At 46.4% G+C, this 22,864-nt stretch overlaps 1 protein-coding gene across 1 annotated transcript in view; it reads right to left on the bottom strand.

Annotated features, from left to right (window-relative positions):
* Positions 1 to 1,738: 1,738 nt before the first annotated feature.
* The window catches only part of ARHGAP24 (Rho GTPase activating protein 24), a 132,071-nt gene continuing 110,945 nt past the window's right edge, over positions 1,739 to 22,864 (bottom strand). Inside the window, exons 4-8 of the mRNA XM_066631829.1 lie at positions 19,217 to 19,349; positions 17,502 to 17,575; positions 15,076 to 15,197; positions 9,699 to 10,761; positions 1,739 to 2,619 (exon numbers count right to left, since the gene is read on the bottom strand). Of these exons, the coding sequence (XP_066487926.1) occupies positions 2,376 to 2,619; positions 9,699 to 10,761; positions 15,076 to 15,197; positions 17,502 to 17,575; positions 19,217 to 19,349 (1,636 nt within the window). The 3' untranslated portion in view covers positions 1,739 to 2,375. The remainder of the gene's footprint in view (positions 2,620 to 9,698; positions 10,762 to 15,075; positions 15,198 to 17,501; positions 17,576 to 19,216; positions 19,350 to 22,864) is intronic.

Here is a 22,864-nt window from a genome sequence, read left to right as displayed (position 1 = left end):
AATTGTGATCCTGGCCCCTGTGCCACCAAAAAATGCTGCTCCGTGTCCTAAAAACATCACTTCTGGTTTTTGGAGAAGGCTTCTGAGTCTTCCAGAAGACTCTAAAAACATCACTGCTGGTTTTAGCTGACACAAAGGCTTTCTAACTGCTGTTGGGGGCAGACTGTCAGGCAAACAAGGTGTTCAGTGGGCAAATATCAATGGGTTAAGAATGGAACCACATTAACCATGGGCAGGCTGCAAAACAGGTGGGCTATTGAGCACTGACAGAGTTACCAGGTTGGTATGCCGCGCAGAATTTAAGAACTGAGTCTCACATGCCTGGCTATGGCACAAGCCCTGCCAGTCCTGCTGATGGAGCAGTTGGTCATAGGGGAGAGGAACCAGATGGCCCAGGAAAGGTAAGTAAAAATGTTTTTTACTTATCCCTCCATAGGCCTCCTGGCCTCCAATTTAGCTGGTGTAAGTCCATGGAGAGTCAGAGGGCATGTCGGGCTGGGAAAAAGGGGATAGGATCTTGGTATGCACTGCTGCTGCATTGATCCACTCTTCCCACCCCACCCCACCCCACCAAACTGCCCCTGACACAGTTCACTCCCCACCCCAAAACAATCCTCCCTCCTGCTGCATCCCTCACTGACTTAGTGGCAGCACAGGAAGGAAGTGGTTCAGTGCGGCCTCCAGTTGTTGGCTGTAGTGACTGTGGCCCACAGAATGATAATTGCGCTGTTTTTCTGGGATGTACGCCGATGGATCACAAGCTGTCTCAGCCCTGCATAGGCTTGGACTCTCCACATATGAAACTAGCGAGGGTGTTAGAGGGTGCACCAGAAGCTTCACTGGAGACACATACTAATACACATACTGTATTAATGGTAGTTCTAAGGATGGACTTTGAGACAGAAGCAGAGGTGCATAAGTTTTGGCTGGCCTCGGAAGCTTCACTAGATACGTAATCATGACAAATCTGCTAGTCAGGGATACATTTGATAAGAATAGGCCCTCGGTTTGGCTGTACTTGTCGTAAGAGGCGACTAAACAGCCACCGGGTAGATGGGACTCGTCAGCCTGGGAAGGCAGCTCATCTGAGAGAAGGAAAACTCTGATCCCAAACCTCCACTGCCTTGTGGCTACATCCAGTTATGGAGAAGGCTTCAGGAGTCAACCTCGAGGCAAAATCCGGAGCCGGAGTCCCTGAGGCAGTTCATGGCTGAACACAGTCACGTTCTGGCAACTCCTGCGACGCCGCTGGAACCATCCGTATTGGCCTCTGCCTTTCCATTGGACCATTTCAGCGACGTGGAGAGGGGGGATTTGCTGCATGGGTAACAGCCTATCCTCCATACCTACTTTACCCAGGCTTCGTGCACTGGAGAGGACACTCTGTTCCAGAACCACCATTCAGAGCGTGACACCATAGTCTTCCGAGACTGAAGGATGCCAACAACAAAATATAAACCATTCCACAACCTTTATAATAAAACATCTGCATTTTCTCTAAGTGCTCAAAGTGCAGTCATAAGTAAGCAAAGTACTGGGACAATTCAAGGTGCCATCACAACCTCCCTATTCGAGTTCCCTTTCCACCAACCCTGCCCTGCCATCAGCAGCAGCTTGCCAGCGTAGGAAGAGGTCTAGATATAGGAGGGCTTCCTGCACCCCCTGGCACCCTTAGGGGAGAGCCTGGACCCAGATCTATTAGTCGAAAGGTACAACACAAGAAAGAAAAGAGTTCAAGCTCAGTGATACTCATGTTATATTTTTATAAAATTATTTACACTTTGGTCATGGGCAAATCCACTGGCACAAACAGCACGGTCACGCATTATCTTTTTGTTTGTTTGCTTTAATAGCGAACAACATTATATATATATATATATATATATATTTGTTTATCTTAATTCCCCAGTGACAAAGGCAACCAAAGAAAAAAAATTAATATACAAAATAAGCCGATGATAACACAAAGCCCAAAATAGCTTATTATGTTAAGTAAGTGCAAGGGAGAAAAGCCTCAATATAAAGCTTGATTGCAATGACGTTTCCATTTGCTAGTTTAAATATAAGACTGGCATTAAAATATTTTTTTTTCATGTCTCTATTTTTGTCTCCCAGGATGACCTATTTAAAATCTATATACACAAGCCCAGTTGTAACACTTGACAGTAGCAATATGATGTACACGAGGGGTATGATTTCTCAGTTACAAAGGTCACAGGGCAGATGCGGTGTGTTGATGTCAACACAGTGCCTTTTTTTTGAAGGTTGACAACATCACGTTGAGTGCTAGCCTCAGCCGGGTGACCAGTCACCTGTTCCAATAGAATATCCTGACAACCCTCTTCCCAGAATTCCACAGTCTTCGTTTGCCACGCTCATTGGATCCAGATGGTGTTGCCTCTTTCCGGCCTACGTGGCTCTACGGTCAGTTCACCAAATGTGGAGAAGAATTGCTCCATCTCTTTCTGCAGCATGTCGTTCCTCTTCTCAGCGTCCTCTTTGGCCCTCTCCGCATTGCGCATTTTGATTTCAACCATCGTGAACTTCTTCTTTTCTTGTTCCAGTTCATCGTGCAGGTTCATCATCTCGGTCTCCAGGGAGAGGTTCCTCTGTTCAAGGCTAGATGGTTAAAACAGGAGACAAAGACTCAGTGTAATTTGGCATTAACACAACATTGGAAAAGACTTTGCACTCACGCTTAGGTTTAATGCTTTACAAACTTTGGGGTCTGTAATTGCCCAGTATTTCAGAAGTAGAATAACCATTTCAATAGGGGTCCACTAACTCATGATCGTCAGTGAGCAAAATGGTAGTGTCAATGACCTGACTGCCTTGTGAGGATAAGTGAACTAAGGGTACAGTCCTAACCCACTTTCCAGCACTGACATAAGGGCAATGCAGCTCCTAGGTAAGGGAACAAACACTCCCTTACCTTGACTGACACCCAACTGTAGGATGCAGCACACGTCCCATTGGCACAGCTATGCCAGTGCTGGAAAGTGGGTTAGGATTTGGGCCTAAGGGACTCACAAAGCATCTTCTTCTGACCCCACTGGATCCTCTATGTATCAGCCCACACTTGACTCACAGGCTGGCACCTACGCTGGGCCAGAGGACAAAAGCAGGTTTACATCAAAACGCATCTGCAAAAGAAGTATGTCTAGTTTTAAATGAGCCACTTGGGGGTGAAATAGCTATCCTTCTTATGCAAATTCCCTTTGTTATTTAAAGTTTCTGGTTTCCTCAAGTCCAAATTTAGCTGGAAAAATGAGTTAGATCTTCAGCCTATGGCTGTGAGTATACCACAGTTGACAAGAGCCCACTGGCATGATTGCCAGGGGCAAGGATTTTAACTGACTGCTAATGAAGATCACTACCTATTAACACCCTTTTGCCCAACCTGAAGGGGATAGGCCTGAGGAAATGTATTTTCTTCCAGATGTGTAAACTGGCCACAAGCACATTCATGGAGAAGGTGAGGCTGCTTTCAGATCAACAGCTCTAAGGGCACCAGTGCTTGGAATAAAGCTGGCTCCACTGCCAGGTATCAAACAGCCTGATACAAGGGTGCCCCAGCACTGATGCCTTAAGGCACATTTGCGAAACCCAAGGAGTCTCAGGATCTGGTAGGCATTTGGAGCTGCCATTCCTGCGCTGGACAGGATTGGGCTGAAAATCTGTTTAATTGGCTGATAAGAGACACCCACTGATCCAATGCAAAGAGTACTTGAATTAATTCTACTGTTTTTAAAGGAAATGAGTGGGGAGAGTCAGGCTGGGGCTTGTGGATTTCGTAAGCTCCCCTCTGATATTTCACCCCATCATTAGGACTCTGCACACAAGCTGCTCTCTCAGAGCAGTAGATAATAAAACTAATAACTAAGCTAATAAAACCTTTTGATAGAAATAACTACTGGTGGTAAGTCATATGTTTCCTTCTTGACCTGCACGCTGACTAATTTCACGTAAGAAATGGTGATATTGACCTTTCTTGGGTCATATAAAATTGACCCATCAGACAACTGGAAATTATTCTGCAGATTAGAAAATGGGGACTTTTTCTTTGGTGTTCTTGTTGGAACGTGTGCGGTTTTTTCAAAAAAAAAAATCATTCCATTAGATTGAATTGGATTACTGCATATTACTTGTTTATCATCCTTCAATTGATAAATATTTCAAACATAATTACCAGTTATGTTACCAAACATAATTCATCTGGTTAGCTTCCCTTCCTGACTCCAGCTAGATTGGACACCTTTTCTAGGAACTCCACATCCCAAAGCTTACATACCCAAACCTTCATTGTGAGTGAGATGGGCTTGGGGTGGGGGGGTCCAGCAATTGCTAACACCCAGCTGGGCAGATGATCCTGATCATTGAGGATAACTAATGAGTTAATTATTCCAAAGAGTAATATCATGGGATCCATTAGCAATGCAAACTCGATCTTTGCTTCGATATCATCTAAACTTAAGAGTCTAAAATGGTGATGTCTTACAGTCCAATCCTATTGGGCACATCTGCTGGCAGAATGAGTGTTCCAGCCATGTTCCAGCCTTCTGGCAGCTGCAAAAGGACCTCTGGCAAGCGGGCAAAGACGTGTGCTGCCAGACCACCAACAGGGAGGCCCCAGCTATCACCTGCATGCAGCGATAGCTTGGGACCAGCCTGCTGAACCAGTTAACACATAGGGGAGGCTGGACGGGACAGGGCGGATTGGTTCTATGCAGCAGTGCGCCAGTGATTTGTTCCCTTACCTTACCAAATGTTCCCTTATTCAAAAGGAGACTTCTGGGATTCCCCCTCCCCCACCCTGCAGGATGCAGCACAAGGCATTTTGGCATGCTTGCATTGGCAGGGGGAAGCATAGGATTGGGCTGTTAGGACCATAAAATATACAACAGAGCTGCACCTGTATCTTCCTCATCTTTTCCATCAAACTCTGTCCAGTCTCACAAATCATCATGTTTCCTTCTTCAGTTCTTAATTACATGTTTAATTTGCAAATAGTGACACCACCAAATTCCTTGCCCTTGCATTTCCAACTTACAGCCCAATCCTAATCAACTTTCTAGCACCGATGCAGCTGCAATGCAGCCCCAATATAAGGGAACAAATGTTCCCTTACTTTGACGAGGCCTCCATGACTCCCCCCCCCCATAGGATGGAGCATATGCCCCATTGGCACAGCTGTATCAATGCCGGAAAGCTAGTTAGGATTGGGCCGTTAATCGTATTGTAAAATTATCCTCCTAGATTAAAGACCCAATGATAAACACATCATATTGCAGCCACAGCATCATATCATCAAAATATTCCTGTCCTCTATCTCTTCACTATAAACATTCCTTTGAATGTTATGCTGGAATAATAATGACCATGTATTTAGGGCGAGCAAAAAGTCTTACTATCCCTGGTGGTTATGGGTCATCAACATCCCCTTCTACTCACGGATGAAAGATTAATTTGCTTTCACTTGCTTGTCAAAAGCCATAAATTACACAAGTTTTACAACCTAATCCTATCCTTCCCCTACAATGCAGCAGTGCCAAACTGGCTACTGCTGCATCCTGCAGTGGGGGAACCATTATGGGGGTCTTCTCTGGCAGGACCATGACAGGAAGGTGCAGGGGGTACATTGTACCTGTGCCTGGGGTAAAAAAAAAAGGGGGGCCTGAGAGTCAAAAGATGAGATCTAGAAATTTCCTGGGATTTCAGAAAATGTTTACATATATTGTGTGAAGACTAGCAGTCACATTTTGTGTAAGCCCACATTTGTAGAAAATTACAAATTACAATCCAATGATCATATGAAATTGTGATCCATTGGAGAAAGGGAAGGGCCCCAAAAGAAACCTTATAACCCAGATAAAATTCCTCTCAGAAGCCCTGCCTCTGGGTAAGGGAACAATTGTCCCCTTACCTGGGGGTAAGCCTCCACAGCATGGAGGAGGGGTCTAAATAGCTGGCATAGGTCCATGTGGACTTACACCGTGGGATCAGGTCCGGGAAGGGGGCTAGGATTCTGTGGCCTCTTTTTCCCCTGCTTTTTGGCTTCATCATCTGATATTCAGGTGCATGCTGAAGACAGACATCCTATTTCTAGTTAGGGTATACCCATTGACTGACCTACTGTTAATGAATTTTGCTCAACTTCTTTAAAAGGCCAGTTATGATAGCAGCCATCAGCATCTGATGAACTTCCTGGAATCCAATTTAGTCAAATGATTAACCCTGTGGATCAACACAAGCTCCATCAAATGGGAAGCCAAATAGACTTTTAGAGAGCCTCATAATTAGTGGCTATATTCAGTATTTTTTTTTAAAAAAAATTCCATTATGCCACTGGTTGAGATTGCCGATATAAATACTCTCTTTTGCTGAAGAGAACTGCTCACTCGTAAACAAGCCTGTTTTCTATTCATTTGTAAGGTTGTCAGATAATTGGGTTTCTTGTCACCCATTCCAGATGCTGTGATAAAAGTATCCCCACTGTACATTTCTTACTCATGCCCACGCTCAGACTAACAAATGCCTTGAAATAAACTAGAGTGGAGTTATTAAATCTGCTCATTCACGGCTATTGGAAAAAATTATTCTGAAATCTCTCTTGGGATAGGGAGGAGAGAGAGTACTCTGAAGTAAACAAGCACAATTGTAAATCCTCAAATAACAGCAAACAATTTTCTATAATTGTGCCAGATTTATACATGCTGTTCTCTTCCAAACTGTTGTGATAAACAGATTATGTTACTGACATTTTAAAAAATACAATTTCCTGTGAGCTGGCAAGGAATTTATGAATGGTGGGCTTTTCAGAGCATTCATGAGTATCAGGAAGGAAGATTAATGCGCGGTCATGGATTACAGAAAAGGCGAGGCTGTCACTCTACAAAAACTGACAGCCCAATCCTATGGACCTTTTCTCACAAAAGGTCCTGTGATGGCACAAATGTTAAGTCACCATCACATGATGGAGCCACTGACAAAAATAGCCAGCAGCTTTCTGCATGCTCCAGAATCACCCAGGTATCTGCTAGCCCAGGTATGATAGCAGAGGGGAGCAGTTTGTGGTGGAGAAGAAATGTTGGGAGCTGGCGGAGCTTGATGGCAAAAGTCCATGCTAGATTCTATCCCATTTGCCAAACCACCTCACCCCTTTCCTCTCCTTGGACATACACCAGCTAAATAGTGTAGTGGACATACACCAGCTAAATAGCTGGTGTGGGTCCAAGGAGACCCACACGTGACCAGAAAGCCAACTGAGGGCACTCTGGTCATTCTCCCACCATCGCATACAGCACACACTCTGCTGATGAGACTGCATGCCGTGTTGTAGTGGAGGATAGGATTGGGCTGTAAATGATCTTTGCGTGAGGAGGCCCAGACAATATTCTTTCCTGCCTCTGCCCCTGCAGCTGCTGCAAAAAGCAGTGCCCGCCATCTTCCTGACTGCCTGCTTGATGGGTCTTCTCCTTCTCAGGATGGTGGCAGCTGCTCTGATCCATTTAAAACAGCCAGTGGGGTTTGCCCCACACTGACCTGCACTTCCCCTTCTCTTCCAGTTGGCCCTCTAGACCGGGACTTGAGCATCCACTGAATTTCTCATCCATGGGGGGGGGGGCGGTGTTTCTGGAACCAAACCCATGTGGCTAAGGCGGGCCCACCTTAGCATCTAATAATGAACCCTATTTAACTAGAGAATCTGCTGTGAAGTGATCATAAAATGAATCCATTGTCAAGTGGGGGTCCATGATTTCCTCCACAACAGTAAGGCTAATATTTTTTTTTTAGTCTGAATTTTGTGATTACACGTTGTGATCCATGTTTTGCGAAAACATGGCATTCTAATAACTCCCCCAACATTTTGACATTCACAGTCCAAAATGGGAAGCCAGCTAGCCTCCGTCTTACACTGGGTCATGCTAAGTTGAAGCCTTTTTCTAAGACTCATTTGCAATTTTCTGTAATGGAATCAAAGCCTCCTGGGCTCAACCAAAATCCATGCCATGAATCGGAAAGACCAGCCCTTGCAGAGGGACTTTTGTATCTGCAGTTGCTGAGAAATAATTTTTCCTTTCTGAGTGTCTTCAGCTCTGTCCCTTGACGACGAGTGAAATAAATTTTGTGATGCTCGTTAACATTTACAGCTGGATCTTTAGATCACTTGGTGAGTGACACATCACCCCCTAAGAGATAAATTAAGCCAAGCGCTAAGATGTCATCTGACCTTTTTTTTGCTTCTTCATTTTTAATGCAACGCTCTGTGACAGAGCATATAGAATTTAAATAATTTTTTTTTTTCTCCTGGGATCTGAGTGGAAAGCTCAATGTAATGATCTTAGCTCCCCTGACTAGCAAACAGTGTGTAGCTGTTTCTATCCAGATGGGAGTATAAGCCACCCCAAACAGAAACCAGTTAAATTAGGTTTGGATATGTGCAGATGAAGAATGTATTCTTTTGCAGATAAAAAGGCAGGCAGCCATGTTGGGTCACCAGGAAATCACAGGGATCAAACTTCCCAGGACACCAGGACCTTCTTCAGATAAATTGGTGCCTCGCAAGACGAAATTAATTCGTTCCGCGAGTCGTTTCGCATTGCGAAATTTTCGTCTTGCGAAGCGCGATTTAAAACAAACCAAAACAAAAAAAAAAATGCAAAAAATTCGTCTTGCGAAGCACGGCCATAGAAAAATTTGTCTTGCGAGTCACCAAAAAAAATCACAAAACGCTTTCGTCTTGCGAGTTTTTCGTTGCGCGAGGCATTCGTCTTGCGAGGCATCACTGTACATTATTAAGGAAAAAGCCACAGAGCAGAGCCAAAAGTTCTCACAAAAGAATTCTGGCTCACCTTTTCAAGGACTGGGGAGCACACAAAAGCTCCTTTCCCAAATTGCACCTTGTTTTCCAGCTCCTCTCCCTAGTAGCAGTTGGTGGCCACCTCAGCTGGCCCTTCTTATCTGAAAGTTTGGTACCCGTGGATTTGACTCAGCGCAAGTGTGAACCCTGCAGCTGGAGGGTCTCAAGGGCCTCCTGGACATGACTGGAAGTGCCTTCTGATCACATCCAAGTCGTGGTTCTGGGGTGTGGGAAGGGCACGTCCAGCATCCCTGAGCCTCAGAAAGCCTCCTGGAGGTGTGGAAGGGCACCTCCATTTTTCACGGAATTTCTCATAAAGTGGCATTCAAAGCCTCCCTACTTCAAGGAGACTGCTAGAGACAAGGTCCCTGTGCTGATGTGTCCTCCACATGCCTCACTACATAAGAACATAAGAACAGCCCCACTGGATCAGTCCATAGGCCCATCTAGTCCAGCTTCCTGCATCTCACAGCGGCCCACCAAATGCCCCAGGGAGCACACCAGATAACAAGAGACCTGCAAGGCCTCCTGGGAATTGTAGTTTAAGAACATAAGAACAGCCCCACTGGATCAGGCCACAGGCCCATCTAGTCCAGCTTCCTGTATCTCACAGCGGCCCACCAAATGCCCCAGGGAGCACACCAGATAACAAGAAGACCTGCAAGGCCTCCTGGGAATTGTAGTTTAAGAACATAAGAACAGCCCCACTGGATCAGGCCCTAGGCCCATCTAGTCCAGCTTCCTGTATCTCACAGCGGCCCACCACTACTCTCCTGCCTAGACAAGGCCTCTGCACTAATGCGCCTTTGAAGCTGAGCTCCTATCCCTGGCCGCTTACCTTTTTATCCTTGTCTCGTACTCCACCTTCTGCTTTGCCATTTCCTGCTTTAAGCTCGACACCAGGCTGTGCAAAGCACTGTGGTTGCTCGTGTTGTTGACCACAAATGTCTCGCTGTTGTCGCTGCTGCTTGTGGCTCGGCTGCTGCGCCCTCCGATGCTTCTGCGGTCCCCTTTGCCCTCGAAATCACCTTGGTTGGAGAGCTCCTCTTGTTGGGGCTCATCTAACACGGGGTCTTCAAAATTGGCCCCGTAAAAGTCTTGCTCAGGGCAGGTCGTGGTAGAAGAGCGACAGGAGTTGGAATGTTCAGGGAGGGATATTTCACAAGAGGAGGTGGACCACGTGGCGCTGTCGACGCTTTGCTTGTCTTCGGCGTTCACCAGGGAGAACTGTTGGTGCACGTTGTCGTACGTTGAGAGTCTGTTGTGCTGGCCTGAGTCGCTCATGGGCTCCTTCGGCTTGCTGTCCCTCAATGTCACGTACCCATTGGGCATCCAGCTCTGGTTGCGGCTGTTCAAAGAGTTGCTGTGGGGGTCGGTGCTGGAGATGCCCATTCGCACACCTCCGTTCTGCACAATGTGTGTACCCATTTTAGTGACCGGCCCTTTCAGGGAAGATGTTCTTCTGGCCTGCAAGGTTCCATTGGGCAACGCTGGTGAGGTCTTCTCTTGGCCCTCCACGGAGCTGCTGAAGGACCCATTGGTGACGATGCCACTGCCTTTATTAAAGGCTGGGTTTTTTTTCACCATGAGGGGTGGGCTTCTGGTGACATCCAGTTTGTGGATGCTGTTCCTGGGACTACTTGACTTGCTCCCAGTAGGAGACCCGTTGTCCACCAGGGTCCTTTGAGGAGACTCTGGTTTATCCCAAGAACAGCGTTTCACTGGGGATTCCTTGGTGTTGTTGTTCTCTTTGTTCTGGAGCTGACCAAGAATCATTTTCTTCTGAACCTCATTGTTGTTGTTGCATACCTCCTGCCCGCCTTGTGAGTCAGCGTCCTTAGGGAACAGCAGCTCGTGTTCACTGATCATCATGGACATCAACTGCTGAACGACAACTGTACCTAGAAGAACACACATAAGAACATAAGAGAAGCCCCACTGGATCAGGCCATAGGCCCATCTAGTCCAGCTTCCTGTATCTCACAGGGGCCCAACAAATGCCCCAAGGAGCACACCAGATAACAAGAAGACCTGCAAGGCCTCCTGGGAATTGTAGTTTAAGAACATAAGAACAGCCCCACTGGATCAGGCCATAGGCCCATCTAGTCCAGCTTCCTGTATCTCACAGCGGCCCACCTAATGTCCCAGGGAGCACACCAGACAACAAGAGACCTGCATCCTGGTGCCCTCCTTTGCATCTGGCATTCTGACATAGCCCGTTTCTAAAATCAGGAGGTTGCGCATACACATCATGGCTTGTAACCCGTAATGGATTTTTCCTCCAGAAACTTGTCCAATCCCCTTTTAAAGGCATCCAGGCCAGACGCCATCACCACATCCTGTGGCAAGGAGTTCCACGGACCAACCCCACAAACGTGCCCCAGTTTAATGCACAGCAATCATTGTTTTAAAAGAGGCGCAATATCACAGTTTGCATTACATCTAATTATTGTGAGAATCACAGTGAAAGATGATTCTCTTCTATAGGACTAACTTGCTGGCAAAAAGCAAACGCAAAGGAAAGTTTGCGTTCCAGTTTCAAGGGTGATAGCGCTCATCATAATTTGTTTCATTGCACGTAACACTTTACACAGCGGTTCCCAAACTCCCAGGGAGTTTGAGAACCCTGGGAAGTCTTTGCGGGGGGGACGGGGGACGGGACACGACCCCCAGGATCATAACCCTGCTGGGGACCAAGAAGCTTTTTTTCAACTTACCCCTTTCTGCACTGGCAATTTTTCATTATTCTGAGGCACAAGAAGCCTATTCTGTGAGCCCTCCCCCCCCCCAGGAGGCCAATGAAGGAAGGGGTAATTTGAAAAAAAAGACCCTTGGTCCCCAGCAGCAGCGCAAACCTGGGGAACTCATTGCTGCCTTCTCCCCTTCACTGCCCCACAAAGGGCCAGGGACAGTACTTCTCAGGTGAGTGAGTCACAACCCACCAGTTTGAGAATCACTGCTTTACAGAATTCCACAACAAAAATACTGATCCCTGCCCTGAGGAACTTACAATTACAATGTGTAAGGATATGCCATCCAGGTGTTGCCTGCATGCTTCAATCAAGTGTGACCTGGCTCATTTGCTTGAGTTAGTTATTCACTTCAGGCACTCCATACAGTATCTATATTTGGCTCATTCACTCTGCTTATGGAGTTTATTAAAGTCAGTGATGGGCTGGATTCCAAATAGATCAGCCCCCACAGTGGTCAGGTGGCATGAACCGGTGCCGGAAACCTAGATCCATGAGGACTCCTGTGTACTGCACAAGGCTGCACACGATCGAACCCTGACTATCCATGACAGCATGCATGTGCTATGATGGCAAGGGTCCGTGTGAAAATACACACTGGGCCAGATGCACGGCATCCAGTTTGCAGAGCAGCAGGTGTGCGGATTGACCGGAAAAACTGAGCATGTAGTGAGCCAACTGCACTGCTGCTCTGTGGTGTGTCCAACAATGAACAGAGCTGTTCCAGTCTCATTCTTCATATACTGGTTTGGCCATGTGACTTGATTGGTAGCTGAAGGGGGGGGCGAAGCAGCCAGTCTGGTGGGGAGCCTCAGCGCGGCGGGCAAGCGGCCCCTCCCTTTGGAGCCATTCCCGGCGGGGGGGGGGAATGGAGCCTCCCCCCCTCCAGCTATGCCACCAGACTTGATTCCCCTGTTGACTGCCCAAAATTGATAAGGCTGAGCTGTCATGTCAGAACAAGACAAATATCTAAAGATAATAGTCTGCTGCTCTACGAACACCCTGACAGTGAACAGAAATAAAGAGTGGGAAGATGAATGATCTTATTACAATTTATGAGGTTCACTTCAATATTACTCAAAGCTGGCACAGTGTGGAAGTTGGTTGGACTCCAAAATTCACAGCGGGAACTTGGCGAGGTGTTTTTCTCCTCCCTCATTTCTGCAATTCCTTCATTTCTTTCATTACGCCGACCGGAGCGGTGTATCGTAATTAGAAAAGGCTGTTCAATTAATTGAATATAAATATTGTTGAGCACGCTTAAGATGAGACTGGGAGCAGCCATCGAAATGCACCGCGCAGTCCTTCACAGTGTGGAATACGAGGTGCCTTGCGTTATGATTCAAAGCAAACTCCCTCAAGTCAGGAGGGGTTCATTTGGAAATGCATTATATAACCCATAACAAATGACTGCCTTCCTTTCTGGGGAAGGTGGCGGTGCGCTAGCAACATGACTTCCCTTTAATTTATGAAGCCTGCCTTTGGAACATAACAACCAGGGACAACACTGAAGCTGTTCCAGTGGAACCACACCTTTCCCCTCCTGGATCCTTCCAGTGATGAGGTCAGAAGGCTTCTAATCACAGTGCCTATTTGTTGGCAACCTTCAGTCTCGAAAGACTATGGTATCGCGCTCTGAAAGGTGGTTCTGGAACAGCGTCTAGTGTGGCTGAAAAGGCCGATTCGGGAGTGACAATCCCTTCCACACTGGGAGCAAGTGCAGTCTGTCCCTGGCCTGTCTCCCTGGCTATGGGCCTTCCTTCTTTGCCTCTTAGCCTCAGACTGTTGGCCAAGTGTCTCTTCAAACTGGGAAAGGCCATGTTGCACAGCCTGTCTCCAAGCGGGCCGCTCAGAGGCCAGGGTTTCCCACTTGTTGAGGTCCACTCCTAAGGCCTTCAGATCCCTCTTGCAGATGTCCTTGTATCGCATCTTGTATCACATCGTATCTTGTATCACATCGTATCTTGTATCACAGTGCCAGTTTAGGTATTTTTCAAAGTGTGCTGAGCAGCCTGGAGCAACAATTTCATATGTGTGTTGTATCTACAGTGGTTAGACTTGAATATTAGAGGTTCCATTCTCCAAATGGAAACTTCTACCAACTGAAACACCAGGACTATCCCAGGTGAACTCCCAATGTGACTTCTGGATCAAAAGCAGGGGAAGGGCAATAGCCTGTGAACTGTTAGCTGAAATATCCCTGAACTGGGTGAATATTACTCCTTTTTTTTCTATCATGCTCACAGTATGATGCACTGGGGCCTGCATCTCCACGCTTGCATCATAAGAATGGATTGAACAGGCTGGAGGTCTCATATAGGTTTGTGTAAAGCCCCAGCCTGCTCAATGGGGCAACTCAGATCTGTGCCTGCTAAACGGCCATTGCAAGTTCAAGTTGGCCCCTTTTGGATTCTCAGGCCCAGGGAGGAAGAGAGGATGCAGTGTGCACTGGTGCCACCAAGCCTGCCCCCTCCTAAGACCCAATCCGGCCATTCCCTGCCCATCTCTTGCCCTCTTACCTGCTCCAGCCTGTGTTCCCTCTTGTTCTGGCGCTAGCAGTTTGGAGTAGGATGGCCTTCCCACTGGTGTGCCTAACTACTGGGCTGTCACAACGTGCTTTACAGCATGTTTGCAACAGACTAGGCCAGCGAAGTGGTCGCTACACAGGTTCTAGAGACCATCATTTCCCTGCCCCTTCCAACTCACAACCTGTTTATGACATTTTTCTACCATGGTTAGTACTTTTTTTCTCCTTCTAGACTGGCCCCAGCCAATCAAATGTACACAGCAAATGAGACAACAATCAGATCAGGCTGGGTGATGATGCCAATGAAGTCAAGCAACGTCCAATCAAATTGCAGGAAGTGCTTCCTGAATGTGATTTCATTTCCCAACCATTTCATACTTCCTTTGAAGCATTCACTGAAATCATCATTCCAAGCGTGGGGGAAGTACTGTTTGATACAGATGGTGTATCTCGCTTTAACAGACTGCTGTAAGTACTTAAGCTTAGGGCACGACAAAACTTTGCAGAGAAGTACAGCATGCAGATTGTGATTGCAGCCACTCAAACTTCAGCTACAATTTCATAGCATAGCGATTCTTCAGATTCTCCCCATAATGAAGTGTGGGGATGTAGCTCAGTAGTACAGCACCTGCTTCATGTGCCAAAGGGCCCAGGTTCCATCTTCCACATCTGCTATGCTATGAAACTGTAGCTGAAGTTTGAGTGGCTGCAATCACAATCTGCATGCTGTACTTCTTTCTCATATTAGTAAACCACATCTTTGTGGATGAGAGTAATAGATACCCACTGAAGAGGGAGAAGAAATAAAAACCTGAATTGGAATGCCAGCCAATGCCTCTATCCTCATGCAGGATCGTGAGCCTTCAAAATTAAGCTGATGAACAATACATGTGTCATTAGGAACATAAGAATTGCCATCCTTGGCTATTTTTACTCACCTTCCATGATAGTCAGGGGGTCTTCTACTTTCGGACGTAGGATGTTCGGGCCAAACACTGTAGCAAGGTTCTGCACACTCATTTTGTTTACTCCAGAGTAGGATTGGACTTCATCCAGAAATCTGTTAAAATTTCCCATGGACAGAAGGGGAATAAGGAAATCAAGAGTCAGGGTAGAATCAGATATAACTATACATATGTATGTATTTCTATATATGTAGATATACAGCAGGCTGTTACTAGTGTTCTGTATGGAATCTGCCAAAATTTGTGGGATAAAAAGAGAATTGGGGAGAAAAAGAGCCTGGAAGGAGGGGGTGGTCAGAATTCTAGGACAGACTAACCGAGGAACTCTTAACTACATGGCTATATTTCACCGGAAGAAACATACCAGTTTAAACCTTTGCCCAGTGGTGTGCAAAGAGGTCTTTTAAAAACCAGGTGGGCATAGGGCTGAAGCATCTGGGTGGATATACCTGGTAATTTTTCAAAGCATGCTGAGAAATTCCTGTGAGACACCTGTGTGCCTCACTTATAGAGGCACCCCATGAAACAAACATGGGAAAAGTCATAATCGGGGGCAATTCTAAGTGACTATCAGAGGTGTAACACACTGCCCCAGCGACCGGGGCAGTAATGTCATGTGAGGACACATGTCATGTGTTCTCCCTGGAGGAAGGCGCTCACTGCAGCGGCTTTGCATCACTCATTCCTTCTTCTGTGGAGGCTCCTCTTGAAGGGGAGTCTCCACAGGAGATACAGGGGTGCAAAGCCACCAGTTCCTCCTACTTAACTAGGGGGCAGTCATGCACCTCCCTTGGCATAGCACTCAGAGCAGGTGCCCCTTAGCCTCCACCCTTGTTACACCTCTGATGACCGCTGGGGCACAGGTGTGACTGAAGTATGTTCCTGATCCACATTAATAAGATGGGTAGAAAAGCATCACCCAATGTGAGGATGACATGGTTACTTCCCAGTGCCACAACACCATTACCAGCTACCACAACAGGGCCAGCCATATGCAGAGCTTGTATGTTTGTATGTGAGGGTAACAGGTACGTTAGAAGCAAACTGAAGCTGCATTGGATATAATGTTTGAGGGCATATCTATGAACTTATAACCCTGTATCTCTATGAGCTGCCCAGATCTTTTGTAAGATTTGCTGTAGCAAGTGGAAGTAATCTTGCAAAAGGAAGAAATCACATTCTGAGGGGTGAGGCCAGGCTCTCCAAAGGGAAGAAAGGGGAAGAAAGAGAAGGCTTTTTACTGGAAGCTCTGGAACTGGTAGTTTGAGAGGCAGAAAGAGCTGAGTTTCACCCTGTGTGGCTTCTTTTCTGAAGAACTACAAGTCCCAGAGATCCTTGTTTCTGGATGACATTTCCTGTACACAGAGAACAAAAGCAAACAGCATGTGGCATCCAGCTGCCAGCACGGAGGAGACAAGTAACCATAATAACTGTTATGTATGTAAGTTATGCAGGATTGAACTCCTGCATAACTGATTGGCCCAGACTTATGGCTGGCCAATCGGGTGATGGATCGAAATCCTACCATCCGATAGGCCCTCTAGTTAATCTAAGTTCTGGCCAATCGGGTGATGGATCGAAATCCTACCATCTGATTGGCCCTCTGGTTAATGTAAGTTCTGGCCAATCGGGTGATGGATCGAAATCCTACCGATTGGCCCTCAAGGTTTCAATTACACCAATCACGGGAAGTCTGGGCGGAGTTAAAGGCTATAAAAAGCCAGGGGTTTGCCTTGTATTTTGCTAGGTTCTGTTCTGAAGATGGAATAAACGTATTGAGCTGTTATCACTATGCCTTCCTTTATTCGCATGGACCCACTATATAACAATAACCATTGAGATTCCAGGGATGACAGGAAGGCGCCAGTGCTGTTGACCCAGAACAGATGCCTGTCAAAAAGTTAGTCCTCTGGTCTGGAAGGGTGCATAGAATTCCCAGGGACAGAGACCGGTGTCTAAAGGGCATTTGTCCCTTACCTATAATTAATATATTTGCATTGTCTACTGCCAAGTTCAACTCTAAATAAAAGTCAGGCAGCCAAATTTACACGGAGTTTAAAGTAAGGGAACTAAAAGAAGCAAAAGGACCTCTATCAGTACCCCCAAGCTTTTTAAAAGATGGATCATGTGATCAATGCAGATTATGAGAACCAAAAGCATGTTACAAGTTTGTACCAGGCTTAGAACTATGATGCTTGCCCATGTAGGGTCAGACTGATCTTAAATTCTGTAATGGGATTCAGTAAGAGCTGGAGTTTTAGTCTATCAGCTCAATTTGACTGGTGAATTCCAGTCCTGTTCAGTCCTCCCAGTCCTGATAAAGCTCTGCAAAGATAAAGGTTCTTAATGACGGCCATGGAAACAGCCCACTGCTTTGAGAGTATGGCAAGGATATTTACCTGCAAATATACTTCAAGAGGTTGTAATTGACAAGCGGCAAACTCTTCACCTGCTTCACCAATTCATTCAGTCCCTGTGTGGAAATTCAAAAAGAAATGGAATTCCCAAACATTTGCAGGGCGGAAAACCTTAGAAAACAGACCAAACCATGAAGTTCTCCACTAATTACCCTGCCCCAAATCCCACAACTAGATTATGATGGATCGTAGCTGATTATAACTTTGTGAGACAGAATACAGTTGCCTTTCAGAATGAGAGGCCAGGAGGCTTGTGCTGTATCCCACACAAGACTGGGGCCTGAAGTGGCTCAACCAGAGGCAAGGGGAAACTCTTCCCCTTAACCCCAGGTAAGTCACCACGGCCCCAATTGGTCTCCTCGGACTTGCGCCACCTCAGGAGGTCACTTAAGTTGGAGAATGGAGCGATTGCAAACAGGTCTTCGCTGCTTGGGGAATGGTGTTGGGACCCGGTATAACAGCTGGGTCCCGGCCCTGCTTCCCATTCCCTGCCCACCCACCCCCAGAACCACCCTCCACCTGCCCTTTCCCCACCCTGGAATGCCTCCCTCCTGCCTCCTCCCTGCCCTCCCCAGACCCCTGCGCTGGCCTTGCTCAGCCAATGCAACCTACCTGGCCCTAACAGCCACAGAGCCTGGATGCATCCTCTGTGTGCTGGCATGGCTTGATTCCAAGGAGGTGTAAACGTGCTTTACGGCACGTTTGCAAACCTCCTAGGCTGGCGCAAAGGACGTGCACCGTCCTAACATAGGGTTAGGATTGTGTCCACAGTAACTTAAGAGTTACTGAAGAAAAAAAAGGTAGCTGGCATAGCTGGTAGTACCCAGGAAAATCACAACACTGCTGGCAGTAAGTTCTTTCCCTGAAAGACTGCTGTGATGCCCCCCTCCTAGGTTTTACCACCCACAAATGAAGTGGTGAAAAGTAGGAAGCCATCTCAGGCTGATCCTATATACATTAATAGTTTATTTTTAATACATCTAATATGTTTAGATAAGGGAAAGATTAATGTAATCTATCTCCGGAGGGGCGCATCTGCCCAGAAACCTCTGAACTATCATTTGTTCTTTCTGCTGCTCTCTTGACCTCACAAAGATCTTCTGTGCTCCGATTAGCACCAAGAACATATCCAGATCAGGGCTTGCTTTTAGGTTTGTAAATGGAATATTGACTGCTTCTTTTCTCCAGAAGCCTTTAGTAAACCTAATTTAGTAAACACCATTGTGGAGGGGCAAACACAGACTCTGTTTAAAGAACCGTTTCCTTGCAAGGAGTAGAAAAAGAGCAGTTGCATCTAGTCCTTAAGAAAAGCAGCCCTCTGCTAAGATGTGCTCAAAAGAAGAAAATATTACTGCGTTTAAATTAAGACACTTATCCTCAGAGGACCAAAGAGGCCTGTGTCCTAACAGCTTCGAAGTTCTCCCCCACCCTAGATATCTAGTACCAGTCTTCTTGTGCCTTCAAGAACAACAATACCTGGATGATGAGAAACAGCCACTGCTTGATCATGTACATCTCTCTGTCACATTCTCAGAGCTTAACAAAAGAAGAGAAGGCTCTAGAAATATCACCTACCTAGGTGGCCAAGTATTCAGTTAATCCACTCAGTGGATTCAGTTAATCCACTCAAACTCCCCCCCAAAATGCTACCAGGCATCTGATGATTCTGTAAATTAAAACCGAGTCTGCGAACTCACCGTCTCCTCCTCCTTGCTGAGCATTTTGGCACAGGAGAGAAAATCTTCATATTTGGAATATGGAATAACCGGCTCCGGGAGCTCTCTGAGGTACAGTTTCAAAAGTGATGCCACTGTGTGTACATCTGTATTTCTGTGGGAAAGAATCAGGCCAAGATTACAGCAAGAAATGAAATGTTCGGCACCTAGAAGGCTACCGTCCATTGCAGAATTCAGCCAATATTGCCAAAGGCAGTTGAATCAGCAGTTCAAAAGACATATATGTGATACAGTCAGATTACAGCTAAACTTTGTGAGTTAATAGCCACTGCTCCACAGGGCTGGCTAATCCTCCAGTACTGTCCCCACAGTTTGTAGCAGCAAATTCCTGAAGTTAATTGTGTGTTCTATAAGGAAATGTCTGCATTTTGTCTGTCCTGTATCTACTGCCCATCAGTTTCATTAGATGACTAGAAGTTCTAGAATTATGAAAGAGGAAGCAATCGTTCTCTCTGCCTATTTTCTGAAATCCATACGCATTTCTGGGCAAATGTTTGTAGCTCAGACTAAATTCATTTATCTTCTCTGTTTCGAAATGAGCCAGGCCTTGGAAACTGTGCTATATCCACATATTGCCACTAGATGGTGATATTGTAAAATAAGATTAGAGAAAAGCCATAAGAGTTTCCATTTGCTGCAGGGCTACTGCTATACTATACACTGTTTTCAAGGTGGATGGTGAGCCCAGCTAATGAGATGCGAATGGTTCATAAATGAGAGCTTAATTTCTAAATGAGAAAAACATTGTCATGATTCAAAACCTGCCCAAGAACCATCCCTCTGACTGGGGGATCCGTCCCCCTAATCACAGATTCATGGAAGGATTGCAGCAGCCTTGAATGATGGGGCTCCCTTGTATTGGCTGAATGGAAAGGGGTCACACTTTGCCAATCTTGTGGTGGGCACATACACACCTGGGCAACAAAGTTACTCTTTGAGATGGCAACTTGCTTCGTAGGGAAAGCACAAGGAGCAGTGCGCTTGTCTTGGCCAAGCATGCAGTGAACTGTGTTGATGCCAATTCACTGAAGCTGCCGCGACAGCCACTTGAATGAAGGCAAACTGCGGCAGGATGATGTGCTGTGAGAGCCTCCCTCTATCTTAGCAAAATGAGAGGGAAAGAACCACAGAGCACTTGAGGTACTGCAAATAGGTCATTATAATGGCAACTGGAGCCACTTTAAAAGCAGGCAACCCATAGAACAATTCTCAGTGGGGCACCTTCTTCGCTCTCAGAAATGGCTTGGACAAGGAGGGGTTCGTGGATCAGAACTGTGCAATGCAGTTCTAAGGAGAGGACTGGAGTTAGGAAGAAAAAAAAGTGGTGTAGAGCTCTGCAAAAGTGCACTCTGTTTTACAGGGACGCTGTACGAAACAGTTCCGGCTGAACATTAGCTAAGTAATAAAAAGAAAAGTAATTTCTACCACTCCACCCCCTTCCCCTATGCACTGACTCAAAGCCGCCACTGCTTTTCGTTCCAGCAATTTTTCTCTCTGTTCAATCAACTCCTGTTTTGGCCCTTTATTTCCCCCCGCACCGGACATTCATTAAAAATTAACAAAAGTTGTCAGTTGCACAAGAAATGCAGACTCAGCAGCACAGCTTCTATTAGTGCACCAGGAAGGCAGGCTCTGGGCCGCTCGGGGGCTGATTATGGACTTGAAAGTTTTGAGGGGGAGGGCAAAATCATTTTCTTCCAGAATCAGTGTGGCATCATGCAGGGACCAACACTCCAAGCTGGAACAGCTCAGGCTTGCATCTCTTTGGCTCACCATTTCAAGGACTGAGGGGGAGGGGGGGGTCTCTTTGAGAGTTGTTAGGAAGCCGAAGTCAACCTTACCTTGCAGGGTTGTTGCAAGAATGCAGATGGGAATGACTTCATGTACCCTGCGCTGAGCAGTCAGGTGGAAGAAATAATTGTGCACATGCACCAAATAGGTTCGGATTGCTAAAAGCTGGATTGCCAGTGCAAAGGCTGGATCCCACGCTATTGAAAGTATGGCTGGCACATTCCTTTCGGACCCAATACACCCAAATGGGGGGACCTACCTGATAACAGAGGTGTTTTAAAATCAGCATTTGCCCCCTGGCTGCTGTTAAGCCAACCAGAGTCATCCCACTATTTCTGGCAGTACTGCCCTTATACAAGTATTGCCCTGCTAATATAAGGTTGCTCATCATTGTTATGGCATAGATACTAGTTTCTAGATGGAGATCAATTTCTCTACCTTTTCTTACTATCTTCTCTGACACTTTAAGTGCATTTTGCTCTAGCAACAACCATCCATTATGCAAGGACAGCTGATCGTGGAAATGCACCCTGAAAAACTGACTGTGGCTCAGCTGGGCCACTGCTGACCAGCAATGTAGCCAGGGGGCGTGACACAGTCAGTACTGCAGGTGCTGCAACATGCAGTGTGAGTGGCACCACCCACTTGCTGTTGGAGCCATTCTGGGCAGCAGTGGCAATGGGCAGGTGCTTGCTGAACCAAATGGCATCCCCTGGGTGTTGCCGTTACTGCACGGGATGGCTCCAACAGCGGGTGGAGTGGCCACTCGCAAGGCATGATGCAGAGCCTGTAGTATTTACTGAGCTGTCCCCCTTCTGGCTACACTACTGCTGCTGTCTCTGGTCTGCAGTGCTTCTGCTCCAAAGAATTTGCCACTGAGAAATCTTTAGGACAGTTGTTCCCTGTCAGGTCAGGGAACTGTGGTTCAGGACCCACTGATGGGTTGCAACGTGATTTTGCCTCAAGCCCTGAGGCTGTTCAAAAATCAGATACTGTAGCTGCTAATTACCTTGCAAAGAGCTCAGCTCCTGCAGTTTGCAAGCACGTGTAAATACAGGGAGATAAATGTTTGAGGGTCTTTTTTCAGATAGATAGATAGATAGATAGATAGATAGATAGATAGATAGATAGATAGATAGGTAGGTAGGTAGGTAGGTAGGTAGGTAGGTAGGTAGGTAGGTAGGTAGGTAGGTAGAATATTATTTCTTTCTAGATCTCCTTTTTAAAAGTCTGGTAAACCTAGATGGGTTCCGATAGAGTGTCATTTTAAAAAGTGGGTCCCGTGCTAAAAAATTTGGGAACCATTGCTTTAGGACATCAGCACAACAGTTTCACTTGCCCACCACAGGCAATCATGTCTAAATCCCTTGCTGAAGGTTGCAGACAAGTCTGCAAGTCAGCTATTTGGGCTGATTAGCACAGAATTTAATTAAACAGTACATACTCTTTCGGATTTTCTAAATTCTTGGCCTCTCGCATTGACTCCTCCCTCCTCCTCCCCTTTAAACTGATATGCTTGCATGGACATATCCAGATAGAGACAGGCTAATTGTTTTGTTTTATTGTCCAGCAGAATGCCCACTGCCACTCAACTATAAGCCACCCCTAGGAACAGAATAGAAAGGAAAGTGTGTGTGTGTGTGTGTGCGCGCGTGCGTGCGTGCGCGCAAACAGACGCAAATCCTTTCCCCTGCAATTAGACAGCACAGATTCAGAGCTGTTTCCATCCAAGGCCTGTTGTTGCAGACTCCCTTCACAGCAGCTGCTGCGTCAACAACATTTTGCTTTGCGGTATCTGCAAACAGTGTGGAAATGCCT

The sequence above is a fragment of the Tiliqua scincoides genome, chromosome 6 (assembly GCF_035046505.1).
Source record: "Tiliqua scincoides isolate rTilSci1 chromosome 6, rTilSci1.hap2, whole genome shotgun sequence".
Classification (NCBI taxonomy): Eukaryota; Metazoa; Chordata; class Lepidosauria; order Squamata; family Scincidae; genus Tiliqua; species Tiliqua scincoides.
Note: the sequence above shows the minus strand (reverse complement) of the source record. Positions and strands in the feature narration are given on the sequence as shown.